The 15,286-nt window shown below is 48.9% G+C and overlaps 2 protein-coding genes across 10 annotated transcripts; one reads left to right on the forward strand and one right to left on the reverse strand.

The window, feature by feature from the left end:
- Nucleotides 1-276: 276 nt before the first annotated feature.
- arl6ip1 (ADP-ribosylation factor-like 6 interacting protein 1) lies at nucleotides 277-5,231 on the reverse strand. The gene is made up of 6 exons (XM_034540226.1): nucleotides 5,049-5,231; nucleotides 4,181-4,314; nucleotides 3,365-3,484; nucleotides 1,973-2,090; nucleotides 1,544-1,628; nucleotides 277-1,263 (listed from the first exon to the last, which is right to left on the reverse strand). Exons 1-6 carry the CDS (start codon nucleotides 5,082-5,084, stop codon nucleotides 1,145-1,147), a joined length of 612 nt encoding a protein of 203 aa, XP_034396117.1. The 5' UTR covers nucleotides 5,085-5,231; the 3' UTR covers nucleotides 277-1,144.
- Nucleotides 4,741-15,253, forward strand: srrm2 (serine/arginine repetitive matrix 2). Of its 9 annotated transcripts, none has more exons than XM_034540218.1 (15): nucleotides 6,323-6,548; nucleotides 7,737-7,988; nucleotides 8,068-8,163; nucleotides 8,412-8,594; nucleotides 8,848-8,931; nucleotides 9,714-9,782; nucleotides 9,864-9,899; nucleotides 9,994-10,110; nucleotides 10,225-10,363; nucleotides 10,483-10,682; nucleotides 10,722-12,392; nucleotides 12,976-13,647; nucleotides 13,792-13,866; nucleotides 14,216-14,323; nucleotides 14,834-15,253. In XM_034540218.1, exons 2-15 carry the CDS (start codon nucleotides 7,741-7,743, stop codon nucleotides 14,886-14,888), a joined length of 3,753 nt encoding a protein of 1,250 aa, XP_034396109.1. In that variant the 5' UTR covers nucleotides 6,323-6,548; nucleotides 7,737-7,740; the 3' UTR covers nucleotides 14,889-15,253. The 9 variants fall into 9 exon arrangements, with proteins under 9 accessions (XP_034396105.1, XP_034396103.1, XP_034396101.1 ...); XM_034540217.1 differs by having other exon boundaries at nucleotides 10,483-10,604; nucleotides 10,644-12,392; XM_034540214.1 differs by lacking the exon at nucleotides 6,323-6,548 and adding an exon at nucleotides 4,741-4,867 and having other exon boundaries at nucleotides 9,717-9,782; nucleotides 10,483-12,392.
- The last annotated feature ends 33 nt before the right edge of the window (nucleotides 15,254-15,286 follow it).

The following is a 15,286-nucleotide window of genomic DNA, read 5'->3' on the forward strand; positions in this document are numbered from 1 at the left end:
TTTTGGTCAAAGCAGCGAGTCTAAATCCTGTTATATATAATAAACATGTACACAAATTAAGTAGATATTGTGGCAGAAAGAACATTTGTTTTCTGAGGCTTCAAAATGAACGTAGCTGCAAAAGCTTTTGTTCATACAGATTAACATGAAATATACAAAGACATATTTTTTTGAAATCCAGTCTGTCTTTCAACCACTTGGGCTAAAAAAAGATTTAAATAAATCATAGAGCTGAAAACCCAGCTGCTAATAAAAACAAAACAGGACAAAAAGGAGTGAAACTTAATTTAAATCAAACTTTATTCATCTTCGTACAGAACTCCAATAACGACAAAGAAATGAAATGAGTTGACAGACGGTAATTAAACCAGAAAGGATGAGATGGAGGAAAGAACACATAAATAAGAGAAGAGGGCCGACGGACCGCGTGAAGGAAATACATGTGGGTCTATTTACAGAGACACCCCACACCAGTCAGGGGGGTCTAGGGGGGCCTAAGAGACCAGAGTCCAGCTAGCAGCAGGCTTACATCGAGAGCTCACCGTAATCCAGTTTGGTTTCAGCGTTATCATTTTAAATACAACCAAAGCAGAAGAAGCAAAAACTGGAACATTTACATGACCTGTCCTAAAGTGACCAAAAGAAAATTAAAAAGAAATACCGAGAGGAATCCATCAGGGTTAAAACGATGCAGTAATGCTACAAGAACTGCTCAGTAGTCGCGTCGTCTAAGTAGAGGGAATGGCTTAAAAGCATTACTGACATCTTAAAATGAAGCACTCGAACTAAGAAACGGAAGGGAGGGAGGCTGTGTGTGTGTGTGTGTGTGTGTGTGTGTGTGAGGTTCAGTGCTGTGACCATTTTAAGAGAACCGTCATGCATGGCAGCGAAACTCTAAAGAAAAAACGTGGGCGATGCCGTTTCAAATGTCAAATGGTGGCGAGAGAAATGAAACTTATTTAATGTGATACAAAAAAAAAAAAAGTGGTGTCTTGCTCTGCGGCGGAGACCAAAGAAGCAGGAGGCTCTTTTCTTTTTCTAGCTCTCCTCTCCCCCTTTTTTTTTTATTATTTTTTTTACAAACAACTTCCTTCCACTTCCTGTCGCGGTTCATCTGGTCAGAGACGCCTCTCCACACCTCCGTCTACTCGTTCTTCTTCTCCTTCTGTTTGAGCAGCTTGTTGATCTCCCTCTTGGCCATGGACGCGTACTTTGTGATGAGGCCGTGCTGGTTGAGGCCGGGCAGCAGCAGCAGGAAGCTCACTGCAGAAGAAGAAGGTCAACTTTCGGACAGGTGGACACACACACACACACACACACACGATCCTGCATGCAGCTCTTAAAAACCAAGATCGGAGCGCATTTCCTGACTTTGGGTGATCAAAGCTTAATTTCCCAGATAAGCCTCTCGTATCAATAGATTTAATTTCTCATTCATTAAATAATAATCTGTGGATTTAAAGTATTGATCCGTTTAACATTTAAATCCTGGGTATGTTGAATCCGGGCCCCACCACACTGCAGCACGTTGTGCTGTACTCACCGATCAGGTAGGTGAGGAACAGGTTGTGCACCTGCTGTCCGATCCAGGCCACCGCCAGCAAGCTGCTGATCACGGAGGCAAAGTACTGTGGAGAGCAGGGAGGTCGGATTACAGCCGGCACACATCGCTAAACACAAACGGCATCCCGGAGCCACGGAGAGCAGAACGAGCTGCAAAATAATCATTTATTTTGTATCGGCGAACACGCGCTGCCGTGTTTTAAAGAAAACAACGCGGCCATTGAATTAAAGAATGTGATTTAAGGGCGTGTCTAACCCGGTTAGCACAGCCTGTAACCCAGTTTAAGGGCTTCTAAGTGGAGCAGCCAAGTCAGCTGAGGATATTCTATCTGGAGCAGAGGAGTTCTCATCGGAACAACCGGATCGAAGCTTCTGCATGTGTGTGTGGAACTGTTGTGTCGTCATCTACCATCTTGGGCTTGTCCTGCTTCAGGGCGCAGAGACGCATCCACCAGCCCACCATGCGGCGCTGCGTCTTCACCAGGTTCCCGCAGATCTCGTGGAATCGCTGCTGCTGCTCGCTGGTCCTGTTCACAGGGAGAGGTCGAGCTCAAGGACGACACACAGAACGCATCCTACTAGAGGGCCAGACAACACTGTGGCGTGTGACCTCTTTGATAGAGGAAATAAAGAAGTGTTGCATAGAGAAGATATTCACAACCTTTAAGTTCCTCATTCATGAATAAAACCTTTATGACACTAATCCTAGATTTCACCGTTTCCTGACTTTTCAGATCTTATGATGTTAAACTGCTCATTTCAGTTCAGGCCCGTCGATGAGACAAAACAAGGCGTGTTCTCTGGGAACCAGATGGGCGTGCGTCACTGGAGGCCCGTTGAAGCACAGTTCACCACAAAGGGAACATCCTGTGCCTATTGGGGTGGCGTACGGCTCCACGAGAAGCCAGGAAAAGTGGCCTTTATTTCTGCTTAGCCATCGGCCCCTATTTGTGTCCTTGTTGTCAGGGAGTCAAACAGACCGGTAGCCCCGTTAAGCCCCCCCCCCCTCACTGACACACGCCTGCTATCGGCTGACTCTGCGGCCTTGTGAAGCTGCAGCTTCAGCAGCAGCGACACAGCATGTTCTCAAAGAATCTGGAGCAGACCCACAGATACTCACTCCTGGCCTACATCCAGAAATACAAAGGTGCCTTTTAAACCCAGGCGTGTGACTTGTTAGTCCCCCCCCCCCACACCAAGTTAATTTCCTCCAGAGCTAAGCCCCGACAAAACGCTGCTGCTTTAAAAAAATTAAAAAAGTCAGAAAACACCAACTCTCCACTAGTCTAGTCTGACCCAACAGGTCTGCTGCAAAGGGGGTCGGGTCGTGCCCGGGTCACACATGGTGAGGACAGACGGCAGCATGATACTCTGTCCTGGTGTCACCATCAAATACACAGCTGACAGAAGGAGCCACGAAACAGCCCTGGCTTTGTTTGCAATAATATAATATAATATGTATAATATACGCAGAACTATATATGTTTTCTCTTCTAAAAGCACTATAAATTTAGTTTGCTGGTTTTCAGTCTGCGTTCATGCAGATAGAATACAGAAGAACTATTTAGACAACGATGAGCAAAAAGGATTTATGGTTCAGTGGACAGGTGCCAGGACTTTATATTTTTAAACTGAGACACAAACATCCCAGAGAGTTACACATTAGTCCAATCTGGTGGAGGAAAGGTTCATGTTGATGAGAAACATACAAAAAAATAAACCAATTCAAATTCCATAACTCAAAAATTAGCTTGAAAGCTAAACCCGTTTTTGGAGGCAGGAAAGATCTTGGTGCTCTCACCACTTATTGGCGCCGAAGACTCGGGGTGCGAGGGTGGGCACCAGGTAGTCCGCGAGGCAGAGCAGCATGACGGCGCAGGAGAGCCCGGTCAGCACCGACGGGTCCAGGTAGTAAATCAGCCTGAGGACAAGCAGTCAGAAGCTCACAATGCAAGCAAGAGCACTTTTATCACCTGTTCACGTGCTCTTAGTTTATAACCTTTCAACGGTCCAAGAGACTCAAACTACTGCAGCTGTGGTATTTAAAAAAGTATTCAAAGGAAGTGCAATGAATGGTGGTGCATTTGGTTAGAAACCAGTTCCGTCTACAATGATATTTAACTCGGACAAACTAAATAATACTTTACAAATTAATTCTAATCGACTTCTTCTGGTTTTGAGTTTAAATGTGGGAAAGCGTACATAACCTTTGAAACCCACGTGTTTTAGGGCAGATTCTGACCCAGGGGGGGAGGGGAGGAAACATGTGCGTTCACAACTATGTGCCCATCTGTGTCTGTGTGTGTGTGTGTCAATCTCTGTGTGTGTGTGTCAATCTGTGTGTGTGTGTGTCTGTGTCAATCTCTGTGTGTGTCCATCTCTGTGTGTGTGTGCCAATCTCTTTGTGTGTGCCCATCTGTGTGTGTGTGTGTGTCCATCTCTGTGTGTGTCCATCTCTCTGTGTGTGTGTGTGTGTCTGTGTGTGTGTCCATCTCTGTGTGTGTGTGTGTGTCTGTCCATCTCTGTGTGTGTCTGTGTGTGTGTCCATCTCTGTGTGTGTGTGTGTCCATCTCTGTCCATCTCTCTGTGTGTGTGAGACGCAGTAAAAAGGCCTCACATGAAGAGCACGGTGGTGGCTCCGATCAGGGCTCCAGGGAACCAGGGCTTCTCCCAGCGTAGGACGCGATCCCCGGCCAGGATGACCTCGCCCCAGCCCTGCAGCTGCTCCTCCAGCTGGGCCGTTTCCTGAGCCTCAACACAAGAATATACAGCTTACAAACCTGACATGACTGCGCTAAAAGTCAAATAATCTATAATGGCAGAGAGCGGGGATCCATCCAGAGAAGCTGTGGTCAGCAGCTCCTCCAGGGGAACGCGAGGCTGAAGGCACAAATCAACTTGCACATGCAAGGAACCAGAACTTTAGGAGTATGCATTATAAAATAAAAGTGGCAAGTGTATTTTGATAGAAGGAACAGATAAAAAGGCCGTTTAAGTAAACTGTCATCTGGGAGTAAGAGTCAGAGGGGGCCGGGCTTTGTTGATTAACTTGTATTAAACAAAAAGGAGATTTAACAGGAGTTTAGATTGTAGAGCTAAAGTCTGAAGTCTATTGAATTCTGCACCAGAGTTTGATCCGAGTGAGAACAGGTCGAGGGTGTGGCTGCCTCTGCCGATAAGCAAGGCACTGATATGACAGTGCAGCACGAGCCTCGTCACTCCTGGAGCTAGCTAGCTTAAAACTAGCTTCACGAGCTAACTAGCTAGCCGACGTCCGTCACACCGAGCGGCTGCCGGTTGACCGGTGAGCCTGCCCGTTAACTCCCGTTAGGTCATCGGCTGCTTTGGAGGCACGACGTCCACGACGATTTAACGGAAGTAGGAAACGTAGAAATAAAAAAGGGGGGGGGCCATCCGCGCCACAAGGTTAGCGGTGAAAGCTAACGTCACGGTTACTTTCCTGTAAAATACGCGTAAAAACTCACGAGCATGTTCGCGCTTTTGTTGTCGCCTTCGGCCATCTTCTCCGGTCGGGTTCGTGTTGCGTGGTTCGGTTCTTCACCAGGTAAACGGCCCCGCAGCGCAGCAGCTAGCACGCCTCCTGTACTGGCTCCGGCGTCAGTAACGGTCGGCTTGCGGCAGGATGTATTTATGGAAAAAGAGAATTGCGTCAAAATCCGCCGATGGCATTCTGGGAAATGTAGTTTCGTGGTCTTTATGCGAAGCCGAAGTGGGCGTTCCAAGAGTATGTGAACCATATAAGGAACCTTACTCAATATACACATATAGTAGTACAGGTTCATTCCTTTTGTGATATTAGATAATAGATAATAAGATCATACATAAAATAATAATAGATAATAATAGAGGATAGATAATAAACATAATTATAATAGATCATAATAATTATAATAGTAGTAAATAGATATATTAATATTAATAGATAATAATAATAACAACATAATAACAACGTAAATTCAGGTCTCTAAACAAACTGTGTGCTGGAGGGTCTGGCAGTACTATAATAATATAGTACTATAATAATATAGTAATACACATTGGCATGAGAGACCAGCGAGGAGTCAAAAAGAAAGAGATGTGCAGTGAATACAGAGGTTGCAGTTAGTCGAACACTTAAATAAACAACGTGAGCTATGATTTGCTGATGTTTTGTGAATAGTTTTAGTTTAGTTATGGCCATGGTTTCCCAGTACGTGGCACTACGACTCTGAGTTAATATTGGCATGCAGAAGTCTCTCGTAGCCACCACACCACGGCCACGCCGTTTCATGAAACCTCAGGATTCGGATAACTTTGAATCACGAAGGTCTTTAGATTGAACTGACCACATTTGAAGTTTATCTGATCATTCACAAGTTAACGCATTGTGTCGAGAAATAGACACAAATGAAAGGAAAGATCACACAGAATTGAAAAAGGCCGACTTCCGGTGCAGTTTAGAGCATGGCCCCAAGAGACTTTACTTTAGGTTTACATGTGTTACGCCTACCAGATTTAGTATATCTATGTACTAAAGCACACCTGCTTTGGGGACACACCTGTGAGGACATAGTTCGGAGTGTGTGTGGTGTGTGTGGTGTGTGTGTTATCTATCTATCTATCTATCTATCTATCCATCCATCCATCCATCCATCCATCCATCCATCCATCCATCCATCCATCTATCTAAAAAACTATTTTCCAACCCGACACCTGAACGCATCGCCACTTAAAAGTGCGTCCCGTGCGTATGACGTCATTTGGTTTTCATCTCGTTCTCCCTTTTGGCTCGGCGATCAGACCAGCTAGCTAGCCGATAGCTAACTAACGTTGGCCGAGTTTCTTTATATTACGCCCCCCCCCCCCGCACACACACACGGTACTAAGGACCGTACTATCTTTAGCGCTGTTTTATTGTCTCATTCAACCGGATATTATTAATCATCGGACGCCGTTTTCCTCTCCGGTACCGGAGAAAACAGCCGGTACGTAAGAAGCACGTTAGCCTGCTAGCTTAAGATGGGGATTGTTCGCTGCGCATCAGAGCGGTTGGGCCTTGTTTTAAACGCGAGGCGTTGAATCCAGCGCGTCGCTTGTTAAGCTAAAGCAGTCCCGCACACGGTCATCGTGCCCAGTGAGTCCTGATGTTTTATTTATAAGCTCTCCTGCGCCTCAGTCGTCATGAATCTGCTCTCTGACGTAGCAACGGGCCTTTTTCTGGCGCACGTGTTACTGCGCAACAACCGTTTATTGTGAATAAAACGGTTGTGATTTCTGTATGTTTGTTTGGACTTGAGATGGAAACGCGCCCCGGTTCGTGTGGTTCCTCACGCGGTTTAGCAGCTGCGATACGCGGCGAGACGCCCGACGCGGCTGCTCGGGTATTGGCATGAGTAGTATTGGTCGTATTTCTGTGTTGTGGTCTGCGTTGTGTTTTTAATACGTGGTCAGCAGCCTCCCTGTGTGTCTGACCTGAAGTGCAGCCGTGTCAACGATGTGTAATCAGTCCTGGTTAGTGTGCGTCAGCCATCTTAGAATACTAACTCCCTCAGTGTTTTAAAATGCTTAAAATGGCAAAAACTGCAGAGGCGTTTGCTGTTTTTACCCAAATGAATAGTACAAAACGTCATTTCGCTTTAATGACGAGGATACTGGTTTTGAGTTTTTGAGTATCCGTTTATTGTTCTTTGTATTCTGGAGAGATGTACAGATTTGTGTTGGATTAAGATCTTTTAATATTGTTTTGGCTGCAAGACAAATGATTGTCTCCCTATTATGAATGTTTTCATAGCGTTCAACCGTCAAAGATGACTTCCATCCCACAATAACAGGAAGACTAGGAAGTAAATACCCGTCCAATGGGATTGTTAGAAAGGAAACACACTGAATAATTCAGTTTGAACCATTTAATCCCCTTTTTATTTAGGAAGGAACGGTTCCGTTTTAATTAAATTGGACAACCATGGCACTACCGAATTAAGTGAAGATACAGTTACTGTATTTACATGATGTAATCATTGCTAAACAACATTGTTCTCACACCTAAATAACCCTGTAGTGAAACCTGTATTTTTTCTCTTGTTTACTATCTAAACTTCTTTTGGAAAAGCCTGTGTTGTAAATGAGTGTTTTGCTACAAATACCAAACACTAACCGTCTCCATCTTTGTGCAGAGCCATGTACAATGGGATCGGCCTGACGACTCCGCGGGGCAGCGGCACGAATGGCTACGTGCAGCGCAACCTGTCGAGCCTGCGGGTCAAGCGTCCGCGGGACGAGCGCGGCGGCGAGCGGGACGAGAAGGACCGGGAGAGGCTGGAGAGCCAGCTCAACAGACAGCCCAACGCCGACATCCTGGAGCACCAACGGAAGAGGCAGCTGGAGGTCAAGTGTGCCGAGCTGCAGGACATGATGGAGGAGCAAGGGTGAGCGGCGAGGAACTGAAAGGCTGTTGGTAATTAGATTAAACGTAATGTAATCCTACTCTTTCGTTTGTGTGGGCAGGTATTCGGCTGAGGAGATCGAGGAGAAGGTGAACAGCTTCCGTATGATGCTGCAGGAGAAGCAGGAGCCGGCTCCCGCCGCCACCGACAGACCGACGTGAGTACAAGAAATAAAAGATCCAGATCCTCGTTGTGACTGTAAGGCTGTTTTAGTTGTCTGTGTGCAGTCAAATACGACAGGATGTACATATTGAGACATAATAACACGCATATCGTTAAATTAAAACCATAAACAAATATCACGATTTCCTTATGTATTGGTTCCTCACTGGACACCATTACAGCCTGGTTAAATAAATGACCAAAGGCAGGAAACATAAAACGGTGTGGTTTGTGTTCTCTCAGGGCGACGGAGACTCACGCTCTGGCCGCAGCCAACCAGCAGAAGAACGACCGTCTTCGCGCCGCTTTCGGCATCTCCAGCGACTACGTGGACGGCTCGTCCTTCCACGCCGACCGCAAGGAGAAGGAGAAGGAGAAGAAGGAGCAGGACCGCCTGGAGAGGGAGCGGCAGCAGCAGAAATATACGTGAGTGGGACAAAACGCAGGCTGGTTTCCATCTGGAGATGGACAAGAAACGTCAATAGTAGAAGTAAACAAACGTTTCATGTAGAGTGAAACGAGCTTCACGCTGAGGGTGTGCACCAAAAATCATGTCTGTTTCTTTTTGGGCTGAATGGCGATAAAATCTAAATCTATTGATGTTGTGCTGTTGGGCGGAGAGTGCAACGTGTTCACTCTTCACCTCGGTTCAGTCCCTGACGGCTCTTTTCTCTCTCAGGTTGGTGGAAGATTCAGACAATTCAGATTCTCCTCCCAAGAAGCGCGGCCGGAAGAAGAAAAAGAAAAACAAGAACAGAGACAGGTGAGAAGACGGCGGAGAGAAAGGTCTTTTAGGTGAGAAGGGTCTTCTAGGTGAGATGAGAGAAGAGCCTTCTAGGTGGGAGAAAGGTCTTCTAGGTGAGAAGGGTCTTCTAGGTGAGATGAGAGAAGAGCCGTCTAGGTGGGAGAAAGGTCTTCTAGGTGAGAAGGGTCTTCTAGGTGAGATGAGAGAAGAGCCTTCTAGGTGGGAGAAGGGTCTTCTAGGTGGCAGAAGGGCCTTCTAGGTGGGAGAAGGGTCTTCTAGGTGGAGAGAAGAGTCTTCTAGGTGGAGAGAAAGGCCTTCTAGGTGAGAAGGGCCTTCTAGGTGAGAAGGGCCTTCTAGGTGGAGAGAAGGGTCTTCTAGGTGAGAAGAGAGAAGGATCTTCTAGGTGGAGAGAAAGGCCTTCTAGGTGGGAGAAGGGTCTTCTAGGTGAGAAGAGAGAAGGATCTTCTAGGTGGAGAGAAAGGCCTTCTAGGTGAGAAGGGTCTTCTAGGTGGAGAGAAAGGTCTTCTAGGTGGAGAGAAAGGTCTTCTAGGTGAGAAGGGCCTTCTAGGTGGAGAGAAAGGTCTTCCAGGTGAGAGAAGGGTCTTCCAGGTGAGAGAAGGGTCTTCTAGGTGGAGAGAAGGATCTTCTAGGTGGAGAGAAGGATCTTCTAGGTGAGAAGAGAGAGAGAGAAAGGTCTTCTAGGTGAGAAGAGAGAAGGATCTTCTAAGGAACTTCTTGGTGAGAGAAGGAACGTTCCCGACAAGGTTGACAGTTTTTGTAATGTTTTTTCCTTCCATCAGCAGCTCAGAGAGTCAGTCCCCATCTCCCCGACGAGAGAAGAAGAAATCCAAAAAGAAGAAAAAGAAACGGTATTCTGTCACTGCAGTTTGAGCTTCTGTTTAATTATCTCACGTGTGCTGTGATTATTGACTGTAAACGTTGTGTTTCAGTGAAGCGTCGGAAGACGAGGAAGAAGACGACGCCAGGTGGGTTTCTTCAGCATCACATCGCTTACATTTAGAACCAACACCCTGTATGTATGTATACGTGTAACGCTCTGACCCCTCCGACCCACTGAAGCTCTTCAGAGGAGACTCGGCAGGAGTCAAAGAAGAAAACAAAGAAGAATCCAAGTTCCAGTCCTCCGAAAGCGAAGGCGGTGCGACAGCGAAGCGCCTCCTCCAGCTCGGCTCACAGGTGAGAGACGACGACGTGAAGCAAATGTTTTCTGGCCCTCAAGACATCTTTGAGCCTTTTATTGGCCTTGATCTGGATTCATCATTCTCAGTATAGGCATTCATTTTTCCACAGCCAGTCTCCGGCTCCACCGAGATCACGTCAACAGGACCAAACTGCAAGGAAAGGTGATGAAGGAAGGAAGGGGAGATCCCCGGAAAGGAGGAGACGAGGATACGAGGAGAGCAGTCCGCCTCATCAGGGAGGAGAAGGGGTGAGTAACCCATTCAAACCTTCTGTTGAGTACCTTTCTTTAGCTCGTGGTATCTCAAACTCATTTAAGTTGATCACGTCGTGGACTTAAAATAACACCCACACATCTGCTTCATCTAGAAGAGGCCCCATCTTGAGAGGGAAAAAGAGCGTGACGTGGAGAAGACCTCCAAGAGGAGACACGACTCTTCATCGCCTTCTCCACCGCCGCCTGATAAAAGCAGGGAGAAGGAGAAAAGGAGGCGTTCAAGGAGCATGGAAAACGAGAGGGAGAAAGGGAGGCGTTCAAGGAGCATGGAAAACGAGAGGGAGAAAGGGAGGCGTTCAAGGAGCATGGAAAACGAGAGGGAGAAAGGGAGGCGTTCCAGGAGCATGGAGAAGGAGAGAGGAAGGAGCCCCCGAAGCAGAGAGGTGGAGAGAGGGAGGCGTTCGAGGAGCAGAGGCAACGCGAGGGGGAGGCGTTCAAGGAGCAGAGACAACGAGAGGGCGAGGGGGAGGCGCTCCAGGAGCAGAGACGTGGAGAAAGGGAGGCGTTCAAGAAGCAGAGAAAGGAGGGACAAAGGAAAGGAGAGTGTTCCTCAGAGGATCAGGAATGACTCGTCTTCGTCCCGTTCTCCTCCTCCTCCTCCTCCTCCTCCTCCTCCTCCCAAACAGGAAACTAGGAGGGAAAGGAGCAGAGACACTGAGCAGGAAAAAGACAGGAATAAACAGGACAAAAAGACGAGACGTGGCTCCTCGTCCTCCTCGCCTCCCCCTGTGAAGGACAGGCCTCGGAGAGAGAGGAGCGAAGAGAGGGAGCGTAGGACCGACAGAGGCCTGGACTCCAGGAAAGACCCCGGTAAGAGACAGGAGAAAGAGCCGTCTCCTCTCCAACAGAAGAACGACCGGAGGAGGGATGGAGGACGCCCGTCGCCCGTCACCAACGGCCGTCAAAGAGAGAGGGAGGACGAGAGGAGGCGAGGAAAAGACGGCGATGGCGCCAAGGAGAAGGACCGGCTTCCCAACAAGCAGAGGGAACACGATGGAGAGCGAGCTCAAGAAGGCGGCCGGAAGGGAGGCGAGGATGTCCGCTCCTCTGCAGGAACTAGGCGAGACCGGTCCAGAGCCACCGAGAAAGGCGCGAGACCTGAGAAGGCGAGGAGCCCTCCTCCGACCAAGGAGAACCGAGACGACAAGGAGAAACGGGCCGAGAAGAAACGGGAGAGCAGCAGCAGCAGCAGTGGGAGCAGCAGCAGCAGCAGCAGCAGCAGCAGCAGCAGCGGGAGTGACAGCGACAGCTCCTCGTCCTCCTCGTCTTCATCCTCGTCCTCTGAAGATGAGGCCAAGGGGAAGAAGTCCGCGTCAGAAGCGACGGAAAGTAGCGTCCCCTCGAAAAGTGTCCCGGCCGCCATCGGCGCCGCAGTCGAACGCTATTTGGCCAACGGTAGAAAAGAAAGCCCCGCCTCCGCCTCCGAGGGTGACGGGCCTCCGAGAACCCAGAAGGAGCGAGACGGGGGAGGAGACCAGAGGGAGAAGGAGAGAGCTCCTGCAGAGGGGAAGAAAGGCCAGGAGCGCTACAGCCCCACGCAGATGGACAGCCCCAGTCCTCCTCCGTCCCCGGCCAACAGAGCAGACGCCGGCGAGGACGCCGAGGAACAGAAACCCAGGGCGGAGGCCAAAGTCGGGGAGAGGGCGCGAAGAGGGGAGGGCGATGCGCCCAGGAGGCCCGCCGGGTCCAGCGCCACAGCCAGGAGGTCACGCTCTCCGGCCCAGAAGACCGCCGCCGCCTCCCAAGCACGTCGCACTCCACCCAGGCAGTATCAGGAACCCCCGCCCCGATCCAGGAGAGCTTCTCCTCCTCCGGCCTGGTCCAACCGGGACAGGGAGAGAGAGAGAGATAGAGAGAGGGACAGGGAGAGAGAGAGAGATAGAGAGAGGGACAGGGAGAGAGACCGTGAGCGGGTTGCCTCGAGGGGGGGCCGGTCCAGAAGCCCAAGAAGGCGCAACAGGTCCAGGTCTAGAAGCCAGAGGAGGCAAAGTCCCCCCAACAGGTAAGAGGAACCGAGACTGGATGTGGTTGTCAGAAATACATTTTAAAGAATCACTCAAAATGAAAAAAAGTTATACAAATTTCCGTTTTAAGAGATTATATTTTGTCCGTTATTTAATAATAAAGAGGCAGAACTCGAGGGACAAACGGTCGTCATGGTAACCACAAGGTAGCCGGTTCCATCCCCGCTCTCCCCATAGTTCATGTTGAAGTGTCCTTGAGCAAGGCACTGAACCCCCAGTTGCTCCTTAATAACTAAGGATGGTCAATGCAGAGAAGAATTTACCCAGGGGGATCAATGAAGTGTACATTTCTTTTTATTTATTTATTTTCTAAAAATAGACACTCAGTGAATGACCTCATGCTGTCACTTAGCCACAGAGCGCTTTAAGTTAATTAGTTTCTTTTACAAAATGCTCCTTTTTACACACACAAAAATACTCAAAATGGAATCAAACGTGCAAATAGATAAAGAACCAATAATAATATCTATAAAATTCATAATGTTTTGAATAACTTCTACATCCTGTAAGAGGACGCCAGGAGGTGCTCCACCATGTCAACACGATGTATTCCTCCTCCAGGTCCCGGCGCTCCCCCTCTCCACAGCGCCGGAGGAGGAGCAGTCGCTCCCTCTCCAGAGAGAGGGCGAGAGAACGAGACCAGGAGAGGGTCCGGCAGAGGGAGCTGGACCAAGAGAGAGACCGGGTGAAGGAGCCTCTCCTCCCAAAAGATGTTCCCCCGCCCAACAGGTCCTCCTCTTCCTCCTCTTCCTCCTCCGGCTCCTCCTCTTCCTCTTCGTCCTCGCCTTCACCACAGCGAGAGAAGAAAGACGCAAAAGCGGCGCCGAAGATGGAGGACGAGAAGAGGGGGGACCGAGAGCAGAAGGGCCGCCCCTCCAGAGACTCCTCCCACGCCCCGACCTCGGGGGGGAGGGGCTCCCAGTCGGACTCCCGGCGCTCCGACATTCCCTCCAGAAGGTCTCCTCCTCTTCCTCCTCTTCCTCCTCCGGCCGCCAGCCAACCGGAAACCAAACCGCCGTCTCGAGCTCCGAGCAGGAAGTCTCCGTTGGCGGCGCCTCAGGAGCCGGAGCAGCCGGTCAGGAGCGAGAGCGCCGTGAACGGGAAGGAGGCGAGCACGATCAAGAAGGCCAGTCGGAGCAGCAGCTCCAGCTCCAGCTCCTCGTCCTCCTCCTCTTCCTCCTCTTCCTCGTCCTCTTCAGACAGCTCCGACTCCGAAGTGGAGCAAGGAAAAGGGTAAGCAGGGGGGAAAGGTGTGGCGTGTGTGATAATAAATGGCCGTTAGATGATGCAGAGGTGTTTTGAGTCGTGTAGATTCTGTCTATTTGACTTGCTGGTTATTAATAATTCATCTCGTTACGATGTTTTCTTTTTCAACAGGAAGACGGTCAAAGCTCAAAGCTCTCCTTCCTCGTCCTCCTCATCGGAGAACGAAAAGGAAACTAAGAAAAAGAGGTACGGACTTTCAAATGATTGGTGTAGTAGAAAGTTCTGTTTCCATGAAGTAAAGAGTACACGTGACCTGCATCGCTTCTCACTTTAAAGACACATTTATTATTTTCCATCGGTGGAGAATTGAACTGATTAACTACTAAAGAAATACTCCAGCTGATGTTATTAGGTATTAACTTGTTGATTTTGGCCACGGCTCAAGAATTGATTTGCTCTTTGTGACTATTTCCTATAAATGTTTAGAGGATGAAATGTGGGCGTGACCTGCCACTTGACAGACAGGTGGAGGTCCTCGGGCAGCGTGTTGCTGTCCTCCGGCAGCGTTTTGATTGGCGTTGTGTTTCCCTCTTAGCCCCGCCTTGCCTCAGAGGGTCCCCGCCGATTCGCTGAGAGATTCCCGCTCGCTCAGTTATTCTCCTCCGAAGTACATGAGAGCGGCGCCGCCCTCGCCGAGCCGCAGGTCTGTAGGAGTCGAAGAACGCATCGGCCACCCTAGTGCTGTGGGGGGGAACATAGGCCTACCCAGGTGCATGCTGGTCCTGGACCTGCCTACTATAGAACCCCAGGTGCATGCTGGTCCGGGACCTGCCTACTATAGAACCCCAGGTGCATGCTGGTCCGGGACCTGCCTACTATAGAACCCCAGGTGCATGCTGGTCCTGGACCCGCCTACTTTAGAACCCCAGGTGCATGCTGGTCCTGGACCCGCCTACTTTAGAACCCCAGGTGCCCACAGTGTTGCCCAATTGATAATCAAATGAACAAATCAAAACCTTAAACTTTCCCAATATATACTCAAACTTCTAGAATGCATAAACAGCACTTATGAATAACAACTAAATACTAACATCAAATAAATGACTTCATCATTTTGATTTTACACCAGAAGAAGAACAAAGTGAACCTGCTGGTTGTTGACATAATCATCATGATTATAATGATGATAATAATGTGATTTGTTTGCCCGTAGGAGCGGCAGCAGACCGTCGCCGAGCCGCTCGTCAAGAGGCAGACGGAGGAAATGAGCCGTCGGTGTCGTTTCCCAGTTCCCTCCAACTGGGTCCAACTGGACCGTAACGTGGACTTCAGTCAGTAGAGAACCCGTATGGGGGGGGACTCGGAACCAGAACCAGTCCCCTCACATCCAGTCCTCCACGACCCGCGGCTGGCTTGTACATTTATTTTTATGAGCCGAGTAATAAAAGTAAGATGTCCCTTCTGCAATGTCCTCCGTGCTCGTACTGTTCGCTGCGTCATACCTGTAGATATGAGCGGGCTTGTGTTTATTATCATGTAACGGATTCAACTTTCCATTTAATGTGAGCAGAAACTGAAACGTGGTTAATTTCTTTGTTGAAAATGGTTAATAAAAAGACAATTGTACATTTTATTTGTGTGGAGTTTTTCTATACGTACAACTTCA

This window comes from Cyclopterus lumpus, chromosome 8 (assembly GCF_009769545.1).
Source record: "Cyclopterus lumpus isolate fCycLum1 chromosome 8, fCycLum1.pri, whole genome shotgun sequence".
Taxonomy (NCBI): domain Eukaryota; kingdom Metazoa; phylum Chordata; class Actinopteri; order Perciformes; family Cyclopteridae; genus Cyclopterus; species Cyclopterus lumpus.